The 13,237-nt window shown below is 37.0% G+C and overlaps 1 protein-coding gene across 1 annotated transcript; it reads right to left on the reverse strand.

Moving 5' to 3' along the window:
• Positions 1-3,179: 3,179 nt before the first annotated feature.
• On the reverse strand, positions 3,180-12,960 carry LOC140791068 (branched-chain-amino-acid aminotransferase-like protein 2). Its single transcript, XM_073141447.1, has 4 exons — positions 12,834-12,960; positions 11,934-12,032; positions 11,510-11,581; positions 3,180-3,402 (listed from the first exon to the last, which is right to left on the reverse strand). The coding sequence occupies exons 1-4, from the start codon at positions 12,921-12,923 to the stop codon at positions 3,388-3,390; spliced, it is 276 nt and encodes a 91-aa protein (XP_072997548.1). The 5' UTR covers positions 12,924-12,960; the 3' UTR covers positions 3,180-3,387.
• Between the last annotated feature and the right edge of the window lie 277 nt (positions 12,961-13,237).

Genomic DNA, 13,237 nt, shown 5'->3' on the forward strand with positions numbered 1-13,237 from the left:
TTTCTATAACATCATTAAGATCACCTAATAATCATAAAAAAAAATAAGTCTGTATATTCCTAATTAAAATTCATCAACCAAAACACATGAATATCATGCTATAATATTCTTATCCTCTAAATCAATGTCCAAAACTAAACTAATAATCAAAATATACTTTCACTGTCATATATGTCATGAGACCATCAACTTAATAACTATCATTACACTATATAATTCCTTCTATTATCATTCTTTTTCATCTAATCATATTCACATACTTAGCAGCTACTAAACTAAACCTACTATCATGTCATCCAGAACTATATACATTACATCTCAACTACTGAAATAATTTATAATATAATAACTGTAACCATGTCATATTTCCTATGCTTATTACCCTCTTTCGTAATCATCCACTTAAAGATTTAAATGAGACGTTAATCATCTAGTAATACTATTGGACAAACATATCCCTATTAAATTATCCATCTCGTCGGTATAATCAAAATTTTATACCTAGTAACACAAGTATCTTGCCAACATAATTTATCATACTAGTTATCCTAGAAATTTTTTTACATATACAATCTACAATCATCTATATCACATCAGTTAATATCTTTTTCGTTATACAAAATCATCATATGTCTTGCTCATCCATCGACAATCCATAATTATAAACCTCATAAAAATCAAAATAGTCTCTCTGTGCATATATCTCTTTACATCAATCTCCTAATATCAAATATATCAATAAAAGATTAAAAATCCAAAAATATGCTATATCTACTTAGAATAACCTCAAATCTACTAATAATAATCCTTCTGCACAAAATACCTATCTCCACATATTTACAAATTTCTACACTTTATCACAACATACGAACAAGTCTACATATCTAATATTTTGCTCCGCAGCCTATAACACCTCAACATCAATAACATCAATGCATGATTTTAGTAATATTTCTTCCTATTCATTAGTCACTTAGATAAATTTTTAGTATACCAATATCTAAAATTATTTCTATTAATAATCTCAACATCACAACCAAGATCTCTATCTCAACCAATTAATATTTCACTCGTAGAGATTATGATGGTATTCAATCTAATGAGTGGGATGCTGATCAAGAGCATCAATAAATTGCTTCTTCCCACGACATGGAAGGATTGACAAGATAGATATTTTGTGTTTGGTCTTCATCATCAATATTATTTCATCGACGTGATAAGAATGACATGAGGATAGCAACAGCCACTAAAATTTAAACATAATCCTCAACGAAATTCCATCCATTGGTAGTGATTATTGATTTGTTTCTTCACAATATGAGTAGTAGATTTTTTTTGTGGTTTGCCTTAATTTCTATAATTTCTAAAACTTAGTGCTAATTTCCTTAATTTTCTATTATTTTTAAGAATTTCCTAGAGTTTTTATTATTTTTATTATTTAAAAAAGGTTGAAACTTCAAAATTTTATTCTTTAATCCTAAACTTCAAATCAAACCAAAAATTTAAGAAGTTCCATCTTTTTCTACGGATTGACACTAAAATCGAAACTTTGATCCAGTGTATTGAAAGGTAATCGTAGATTGCGAGCGGTCATCCTACCGCAGAGCACCAAGACAGAAGGTGTATGTCAAGAGAGACTAGCATCTTAAAAATAAGTACATATGATATATAATAAATATTATGGTTAAATATATTTTATCATCTGCACTTATACCCAAAATCACTTTACCGTCTACCCCCCTATATTAATGTGAGACCATTAATTTTATTAAATTTAACTGAACAATAATAAAATGACCAAAATATCTCTATTGTGTTCTTTAGACAAGACATGCATATTTTTGAGATAATGTCGCTAATGACCAAAATAGTCATGGTGCTCAATTAAATTTGACAGAAAAATTAACAATCTTAATCATAAGACAATAACTAATTTGAGTCCTTTTAAAGTACAAGGGAAGAAAATAATTTTGGACATAAATACAAAGTAATAAAATGTGTTTAACCCTAAATATTAATATAGTACATTATATGTATATAAAAATTTTATTAGTGCAATTTATAACCATAATTTTTAATTTTTTAAGAAACGATCACAATTCACAAATATGTCTATATATGTGTGTGCGTGTGTGTGCGTGCATATTTTATTAAATATATCTAATGCATGGTGCATGACGGCTATGATTAGTTAGAGACAATGAAACACGGACAAGGCAATATAACAAATCTTAAAAAAGATATGATACGAACACAGCTAGAGTACGACAATAAATAAATTAATAAATAATATATATATGTAAAATTATAAATTATCAACCTATATATATACATGTCAATCAATAACTCATAATGATTAAATCACTAAATAAAAATAATTTAAATTTTACTCACTGCTATGTTGTAGTGCTGTATAAAAATTAAAAAATTAAAAAAAAAATTACACCCACCCACTAATCAAAATAGGCCCTCCCCACACACACCTACCCACTACTCCTCAACTCAGCCATAGAGAGAGAGAGAGATACCTCAGTGGGAAGGGGAGTCGTCGAGAGTGTCGTTGATGGAGGAAGAGCTCATCGAGAGCGTTGTCAAGGGAGGAGATCGTCGAGAGCGTTGTCGAGGGAGAAGGAGCTTGTCGGCATTGAGGTAGGTTGCGATTTGGGTTTTTTGGTTTTTAGGGTTTGAGTTTTGAGAGCTTGTCCACGACGTATCCCTTTTTTTAATTATTGGATACTCGACGGCATATCCGACACGTGTCGATGGGTATCCATGTCCCCAGCATGTCGAAACATGGCCACAACATCCATTTTGCCATGTAGGCACTTTGGAAGTTAGAGGGAGGAAAGATTGGGTGAGTGGGACATGTGGTAGCTAGTGAGAGAGAAAGAGAGAGAGAGTGTAACGCCCCCGCCCAGCACGGGCACGTGCACGCCCATGCGCCCACATGGCACGCGCAGCGCACGCGATAGGTCGAGCGGAGCCCGTCACACACAGATACTCTCCTGTGCACATATAATCTTGACATCATCAAATAAAACCTGCTAACCTATCCATTATCACATAATCCATCACCAAATAAATTATACTCTTAACCAAATAAACCTGTTAACATATGAATATCAAAGTCCACAATAATATACACTAGACCGCTACATAATCCGCGACCCACCCACAAAGCCACAACAAACCATCAAGATATAACTAAAATAACTAATACAAGAGTACACTATGATTCGACCTGTATTATACAAATCATCGTCTAATACAAAAGAGTACAAATATCAGATACTGGTACAAATCAATTTTTATATAAACTATCATCTATACCATCTCGCATCTATAGCTCACCTCATCATTGCTCTAAAATATCTTCTCAAGTCACTATCACGTACCACATATCTGAGGGGATTAGAAAAGAAAATAAAGAGTCATGAGCAAAAGGCTTAGTGAATAAACCTTACCCCGAATCAGTGATGACAAATAGAGAGTAAATCATGTACTGTATAATATGAATTAGAAATAGTATCATGTCATGAATGAGTATATGAATGTATCCTCACTAATATATAAATGAAAAGTAGATAACATGTTATAACTGATAAAAGTATATCATCCTCGACCATGAGTAAACAAACCTCCGTATCATACTATTATCATAACTCACTCTCAAATATGACACATGATGCATGCCAACCATGACCATATTATGATATCAAATGCAATCATATATGATGAATATTGACCACTCGATAATCAGGTAATCAAATGATAATGAAATCATACGCATTTCTCAACATCATAATCATCACTGACATCTCAGTATAATATCGACATACTAGACCACTGTGCACAGTCAACACCTGGTACCCGATCTCAACATCATGCCCGAAGGCTCAAAGCACACTCTGCCATCCGCAAGGAGTATCTCGAATATAACCATACCCTGCCATCCGCTAGGGGTATCAACATCCATCTAGACCGGGCACCCTACATAGGTGATAGAAACCTCGTGAGGATAACTCGCCACATATGCCCTAGCGAACGGCATGTGTCTGATTGTCTGTTGCGCACGACTCAACTAACCTCGGACATAGGCCACGAGATATTGCATATCAGCGACCATAATCATCACTCCAGGCACCCCTAACCCTGACGCCTACTCGGGTATCCTCATGCTTTCTATCAACTAGCCTATCAATCACATTTCATTTTTCCTTCTAAATGTCAAATCACATGCATATATCCAGTACGATAACGAGTCAATGTATAACAGAAATTTAGGTAGAACAAGAATCAAGAGAAAATGATGCAATGTAATCTCCAACTGTATCGTCAACACATGTATACTCATGCTAATCTATTACATGCATACTCATACTAATCTATTACATGCATACTCATGCTATAGATCAACTCAGTAAACAATCATAACAGTAGAATCATCTCTAATCATCTATATATATATCACCAATGTACTCATATTTCAAATCAGTATAATCGAATGCATGATAAAATATGCTCGACTATAATCATCTCTAGATAAAATCATATAATCATGCTGGAGGCCAAAACATGCATGTACATAAATATATAATATAACCTAATTTGAGAAAGGCGTCTAAGGGATAAGACTACTCACAGTCTGATCAGAAGACACAAACCACACATCTCTCACACCCGTCAGTTAACCGAGTGACACTCATCACTAGCAAAGTCCACGTGGTCTCAAATAAGGGGTTCGGGATCTAAAAATATTTAAGTAACATAAAGTTAATTGTTTATCCCAATATAATCCATTCGAGTAAAATATGATGATTTATTAGATTTTAGAATTTCTACTTATTTTTATAATTGGCTAGATTTTTAATTAAAAATATAGATAAAAACCTAATTATAATTAAATTATATCTTGATTAATTAGGGACTATGTAGTCATTATCTTATTTGTTACAAAATAATAATGTATAATAAATTATTAGAATTATTTAAAATGTATCTCATAAAAATATTGGTATATAAATTTGATAATTATAATTTACAAATCTATATATTAATCTAATAGAGATATAAATAAATAAATATGAGTATTATTTATATTTATACCTAATTAATCATTGATTATACAAATTACAATTAATACTAAACATATTGAAGAATATATTATTATTAAAATAATTAATGTCTAAATAATCTATTTGCATTAACTAAGAAGAAAAAACATAAATAAATAACATCAAATAAATAAATAATTAAAACACTGCTACAGTGTTAGGCTCGGCCATGCACTGTGCAGAAAAAGAAGTAGAAGCTAAGGAGCGAAGAGAGAAAAAAAAGAAAGAAAGGAAGAAGAAGAAGAAGAAGAAGGGAGGAGGGGAGGGAGGTGCGTACCCGGCCTGCGAGGAGGGCACCGATAGCTTGTGGCTAGCCCAAAGAAGGAGAGAGAGAGAGAGAGAGAGAGAGAGAGAGATAGTGATAGAGAGAGATGAGGAGGAGGAAGGAGGAGGAGGCTCACCTACGGCAGCACGACGATAGCGGCTGCGGTTCGGCAGTGGGGGAGAGAGAGAGAGAGAGAGAGAGAGAGAGAGAGAGAGAGAGTCCGAGGGAAGAAGAAAAGAGAGAGAGAGAGAAGGCGGTGGGTGGGGGGGTTGGCGGTGGCTGCAGCGGCGCTGGGGCTCGCCACAGCAAGCTGGCCAAAGCCGGTTGGCTGCGGCGACGCGAGGGGGGGGTGCGTGGCTCCTCCCCCATGCTGCCCCATTGCATGGGCACGAGGCCGGCCACACTATGGCCGGCCAGGTCATGCCCATGTAAAGATTTTTTTTTTTTTTGGGGATTGGGTTGTTACGAGAAAAAGAGAGAGAGAGAGAGAGAGAGAGAGAGAGAGAGAGAGAGAGAGAAGAATGAAGAAGAAGAAGAAGAAGAAGAAGAAGAAGAATAAGGAGAAGGAGCTAGCCGTCGCTGTTGCCCGCTGCTCATCGTGCAACCCGACCACCAAACCATTGTCACGTACTCCCTTTGCGAGTGGCTGATGCCCTGCCCCGCTAAGATGGTCTAGCCGCTTTCAAAAGCATTGCTTCAAGCCATATTATTATAGATAACAAAAACAAATAGGTAACAACATAATGTAAATTTTAAGAACATCAATAATAAGGCAACAATATACTGGTACGGAACAAAATTCTGTGGGACTTACTTTTTAGTGAAATTTACATACATGAGTATTATTTTATTATTTAATAAGCATGATAGATGTAAAACTTAGTTGATGTTAATGAAGTTTTATAACAGTTTGAATACTTTAAATATTGCTCAATTTTTTTCTTATCTACATGACTCGATAGCTTTGTCCCATTTCGCCTAAAATTTTGGCTAGGTTGAAGAAGAAGATTGAGAAAGAAACTTCAAGGAAAGAGAGAAGGGATCAAATAATTTTGGAGAGAGAAAAGAGATAGGTTAGAAAGAGAAAATTGAGACGAAAGAGAAAGATTTTGATTAAAAAATTGTATTCCACCATACTTAAATATAATATCTGCATAATCCTTTAAATAGGTTATAGAATCAATTCTAGATGATTCTAATAGGACTTCAACTCCTAATAGGACTCTAATTGACTCTATTTAACCCAAATCTAGTAATATCGTCTAATTAGCTAATCCAAACTACAACCGACTCAATGCGGATATCCTCCCCACTATAAGCTAACCATAACAATCAATTGTTGATCCCAATTGATCAATTACATAAGAATCGGCTCAACAAATTAAATTGAAAGTAAAATGAGTCTAATTAAGTCAAATAGACCAATATTAGATCCACTTGGATTCAAGGAACTTCATCTAAGTTAAATTGAAGATGGTGTCTAATACAATCCGACAACAATGGTCGAGTCAGTTAGGTTAAGACGAGTTGAGTTTAATTGGTTGCTTTTGCTTATTGTTTTTAAAATTAAATTAAAGTGGATAATTCACGTATATAAAACCCATAGACAAGTTGGGTCCGACCCACCGTGTCTCTACTATAAATAGGAGTGGTCGTTGTCTACTTGGGACCATCATGAAAAGAATATTGGTTTATTCAATCTCTTATCTCTCTTTTAACCTTTTAATCAAGCTATTTATTTTCCTAAAAGTATATCTAACTTAGAAACCCTAATTCTACCTCCAAACCCTAGCCATTCTCTACCTCCACAAGCCAATTACTCATATGACCGACCTCCACCACCTCAACTCACAGCCATCCACCATTCTCAGACGACCGCCACATCGTCAATTTACCAGTTTTTATCTGGTTTCGACCCTTCTCCACTATTTCCTTCATATCTTTTTAACATGATCTTGGAATCACTTCATTTCAAAACTATTAGATCGGAGACTCACGAAGCTACCTCCAATAATTATAGATTTTTTCTACGAACAGATTGGCCTAGATCTGATTTGTAACAACAGTATCAAAACCAAAGTTCCTCGGTTGATGGTAAACACACGATCCAAAGCAAATCTAAAGGAGTTCGCCATCACGGAAGAGCAAAAACTCATCTCCATCCCTGTGGAAGCTTCATTAAGGCCACCGCCATTGATGAACCACTCGTGTGGGCAAAGGTGCTAATCGAATCAATGGAGACTTTGAAAGATCTAACTAGGGAAGCCATAAAATCTACCATAGAGAGCACCAAACGGCTCGACCAGTAGCTGCAAGCCTTGATAGAGGCTCTCCTGACACAGCACCACCGCCCACCACCACCACTCGCAACGGAACAATCGCCTTCACGATAAATAATGCCAAACCGAGAAGATGATGGAAGGAATCACCAATCGCAGCAAAGGCACCTCCTCCACCGCGGTGGAGCCCCCGCCATCTCTACAAACCCACCCTAACACTGCAATGATCTCGAAGCACACCCCAGCAATAGCCCTGACATCATCTTACATGGCTACAGTGGAAACTAGGGCCTGAAACCCTCCACAAGCTTTTGGCCCAAACCATTATCGCCAATCTCTTCCTTGGGTCCTTCACACCTGAGCCATGGCCACCGTTCGCACGAACGCCGACCAAAAGACTGTCATCGATGGCCTTCCACGCTGTAGCAAACCCACGACTAATGCAATCAGCTCCATCCTATGAAGCACAGATACTTCATTTAGGCCTCCGTACCAGTATCAAATACGTATCGGATATCGATACGGCCCCGATACGTATTCAATATAGCTAAAAAAGTATATGATTTAAAATAATTAATTTTAATTATCCGGTACGATGGAGATACAACGAAATACGACGGGATACGTTTTTGACTTGCTTAAGTTAAACAAGTCGGGTCTACAAATAAAACTCATTTAAAACCCATTAATAATTGACCCGTTAGTATTTAACTAACCCGATATCACTCAGACACTCAGCTCTCTTGTTCCCCTCTCTCTCTCGTGACCTAGCCGAAAAAAAACCGTTCTCTCTCTCACGCGTCGATGGTGACGAAAACCTTCCTGCCTCCCTCACACGCTGATGACGAAAGCCTCCCTCCCTCCACCCTCATGCACCAGCAACGAAAGCTTCCTCCCCTCCCCTCCCTCGCACGACAACTCCCTCATTAGCGACTACCCCTCGTAACAATGACTCCCCCTCGCAACGACTACTTCTAGTGATTGAGGTACCCTACTTCATCTCCCTCCCTTTTGCGACCATTGACGGCCACGGCTGGCTTCCCTTACATGAGGGCCAAAGCCAATGGTGGTTGCTGCAATCGTAGTTGACCGTCGGGTGGCCAAACTTGATGACCACTTTCATTATGAAATATCCCCGCTGCATTGGGACCCTGAATACCAACCACAACCACCAGAGGCCGATAAGACCAGCGGAGACATGCCATGGCTGCCCATGCAGCAAGTTGAGCCCAAGATCAGCAATTTTCTTCCATCGCCAATTGCGAGCATCCGCCGAAAACCAATTGCCACCGGCCAGGAACCTTGCCTAGCTGCCACCGAGGTTACAGCGACCTAGCGGCACCCGTAGGCCAAAACAATAATTCAGCCCTAGGGATATGGTTAGGGCAAAATTGTCGAAGGGATGAAGTGCACACTTCTCGAAGTAGGCTGAATTTTCGCGAACCGATTCGACCACCTCGCATGACTCAGTTTGGGACTCGTGAGCAGGATTTTGAGCCCGAGTACGAGCCAAAGGATGACTGGTGGAATGACCCGATGAGCCCGCATTAGTTGATTGAACCAAACCTGCATGCAGCCTGAACACGACACGAGCCAGACTCATGGACCCATGACCCATATGACCAGCATCCACAATGAGGCCATCCGGCTCCTAATGACAGACCATATTTGGGAATTCAAGCTCGAACCATCAAGCTAGATTTCCCAAAATTATCAGAAGGGGACTTGCTAAACTGGACCTACCTAGCATAGCAGTTTTTCTCATCTCATGGCAGTTCCAACCACCAGAAAGTATAGCTTGCATCATTTCACTTAGAGAATGGCGATCATGTGGTACCAGTCTGCAAAGCGAACTTGACCCTTCGAGTCTTGGTAGACTTATGCTAACACGATTTGTGCTCAATTCGATATGACCTAGTACGACAACTTCCAAGCGATGTTGACTAAGCTAACTCAGTCAACAATAGCTTGGGCTTACCGGGAGGAGTTTGAATGGATCTGCAACCGGGTCACCAACTGGTCATACTCGGCCCTAAAGAGCACATTCATCAGTGGGCTCAAGTTTGACATTCAAGCTAAGATCAAAGACCTAAAGCCCACTACTTCTGAGTAGGCCTTCTCGCTGGCGGTTCTGATGGAGTCTAAATTGGATTAGTTAAACCAGATCTACAAGGAACAGAGAAAAAAAAATGGTCCAAGCTCAAAGCCCACTAGAGGCTGCACTTACCCCGGCCCAACCCAAACAAACAACGCAGCATAACCGACAACAAATCACACGTCGACTATCTTGTTTCGACCATTCTCTACTATTTTCTTTATATCTTTTTACCTCAATATTAAAATCACTCCATTCTAAAGCCATTAAATCTGAAACTTATGAGGCTACCTCCAATAAAAATCTTGTGAACGGATCGGTCAATTCTGGTTCGTAACAGTGTCCATATCACATAATGTACACCAAGTAAAGATACATTTGCATTTGGTCCGAAGATATGATTAGAGTTTGAATTATTTGTTCTAAAAGGAATTCGTACCATCTAAATCATTGTTAGTAAGCTAACTGTAATATTGCAACCTCAAAATTTAGAACATCTCCACTCTAAGCAAAAAATATAGATAGGTCATTGGTTCCAAGATGAACAAGCTTATAACCAACTTTAATAAGAATATACACTTAATAGATAGCTTACTAGAAAATCCTATATTTAGGCATATAAGACTAAAGTGAAAGAGAAATTGGAGTAGATCTACCATAATTCAGGTAGATCTACACTTATAGAAAGTTTTAACCTTCCCATGAAAATCTACACTTACAGAAAGTTTACCCTTCATAGATCTATCAATGCATGGTAGATCTATAGAAATGTAGGGCAGAATTGGTTTTACCTCAAATTTCTTAACCCAACTTGAAATTTTTTGAGAAGAAAACTTGGAGTAGATCAAGATTGAGATACATCAACACTTGAGAAGGTTTATCTTCTATAGATCTAGCACTTTAAATTAGTCAAATTTGGCAAATTTAGTTTAACCCAAATTTTGAAATATCCAAAAACTAAAAGAAAATTTGGGGTTATCTTCAATTATTGGGGTAGTTATAAAGTTATAAAATTGTCTTCCACTGAGCTACGATGGTGGTGCACAAGATTGATTTTGCACCAAACTTTTTGCCCACAAATTGAAAAACTAAAACTAAAAGTAAAATTGCAATAGATATATTATGATGAGTATACCTACAGATATATGGTCAGTATACCTTAAATTAGTATAATTTGCACTTAAATTGTGGTCTGGTTACATATCTAGTTATCTACAATGTAGATCTATGGTAAATGTAAACTTAGTTTAAAGATTGTTTTCTAGGTATGTTGAGGCCATTAAGTGTGTCAGTGGCACACCAACTTAGCACGTCATATGCCAGGATACATGTCATGCCGAGAAGGCCTACAGGCCAAGTGCATCTAGAACAATAATTCTTGTAAGTACCTCGTGATAATAAAAGGAACCGACAGTTTCATTTGAATGACTTCCCTACTTAGTCAAGTTTATATAAACTTTCTATGTTGCGTAGATAACAAGATTCTCTAAGTTCATATAGAGCATTTGCTTCGTTGTGCTAAGAAACTCTGTTCAAGATGAAGTTATACTTGCAATATAAGTGAACTAGGAAAAAAAACGGTGCCTTGAAAACATATTGAGTTTATTACAGCCAATGAGCATATTATTCCAAGGGGGAAAGTTTTAATATGTTAAGTAATTATAATGGGACATAATAACTTCCATACTTCTTAGTGAATCAGATTTACTCAAAATGCAATTTGCATTACATTGTGTTCAAATTAAGATTAAATCACCTTGCCATAACGATATTTCTTCTCTCCAGGACCAAAAATAACCTCCTTGACAACCTTATTTCCATCAGGATCCTACATCAGGATAAAAAAGTTCAAAATGAGGAAAGTAAATGATAAAAATAATTACTAACTGTTGTGCAACTCACCAATAAGGTAAGATCATTTGTTAGGAATGAATGAAGAAGGCATAATAACAACAGAAGGAATGACGTAATTTATTTTGACTATAGAAAACACTAGTTATGACAATCTAAGAATTTGAATGCAAAGAGCCACAAAGAAGTAGATGGTGGAAATTGTTGATGGTTGTTATCTCTAGACGAGCAATATCATGGAACAGGAATTCCTATATAGCAATTACGAACATGCATAACAATTAATGGGTGGATGCTTAATCTATTAAATACTTCACTAATCAACTTACCATTTTAGACAGAAGCTCATCAAGATAAGGCCTTTCAACACCCGTAACCTGTAAGAAATTTGTATAGAGAGGTTCATCTAGCACCTCTGTATCATCCCTCTGAAACATATCAGAATATCAGGATAATGCAACTGCAAATGCAGAACCAGTCTAAAAGAAGCATCTCAAGTTACTCCGAAATTGACCAATAAAATTTATTTAAGAAATTACTACAGCAGCAATATGTACATTTTATAAAAGTATAAGGCCAAAAAAGCATGTAATGCAGAAAAATAAAAATAAAAAGAATTTCCTCTTTTTGGAAGCTTAACTTTGAAATAATAAATGCTAATCCTTTAAGCATCCTACTATAGACTTGCAAAACAGAGTACCTTTTCAAGTTGCCATTAAGTAAATAGATGAAATGATCAAGTCAAGAAACAAGCTAGGTTAGTCCTGTCTATGTTAATCGATCAATCCAATACTGAAAGTAAGCAAGGATAGCTTCACAGGTCTAAAACTTGTCAAGTAAGAGACATCCAATGCAACATGTGACCTTCTCTCTCCTTTTTCTTTTTCCTTTTTTCTTTTTCTCTAAATCTCAACACCATATTTTGATTTCTAAAGGAAATGCCTCCTCAAACTTCAACTAGTATGATTGCATCAACACCTGAGAGAGACATCACAAGTCTACTCTATACTCGACAAGAATCAACCATCCCATATTTGGGATGTGTTAGTGGGCAAGCAAGCAAACAACTGACCAGCGATTTCGCATAACCAATCAAATGGGACTAATCAGCAAACATATGAAGTGCACTAATGGATGCAAGGTCTCAAAGATGTACATTTGTAACACAGAAAAGAAAAAGAACAGAAGAAGAGCATACAGAACGAGTGAGAGAGAGAGAGAAGTGAGACCTGGGCGAAGGAGTACATGAGACTGGTGCTGAGGGATCTGGGAGCCGACCACGAGTGGATCACGACTATCTCTTCTCCCTCCATCGCCATTAGAGATGGTTGTGTACCAACTTGGGAGACGAAAAGAGGATGGTTCCTCCGGTTAAGTAATTGGTTTAAAGGAAACGAAAAAAATATGCAAAAAGCCCCTCGATTGTCAAATTGGCAGAAATAGGCAACTAGTTATCCAATTGCAATTTCAAACCTTTTTTTAACTAATTTACTCCTAACAAATCTCAAAAAGACTATTGTATCGTAAAACAACAGAGCTATTACCCGCAAAATTATCTTATTACCTTATTTACTAATTTAGACTTAACAAACTAAAAAAAGACTATCGTGTCCTCCTTCTCCTTAGCGTTATT

Source organism: Typha latifolia, chromosome 6 (genome assembly GCF_019914945.1).
Source record: "Typha latifolia isolate L0001 chromosome 6, TyphaL0001v2, whole genome shotgun sequence".
Classification (NCBI taxonomy): Eukaryota; Viridiplantae; Streptophyta; class Magnoliopsida; order Poales; family Typhaceae; genus Typha; species Typha latifolia.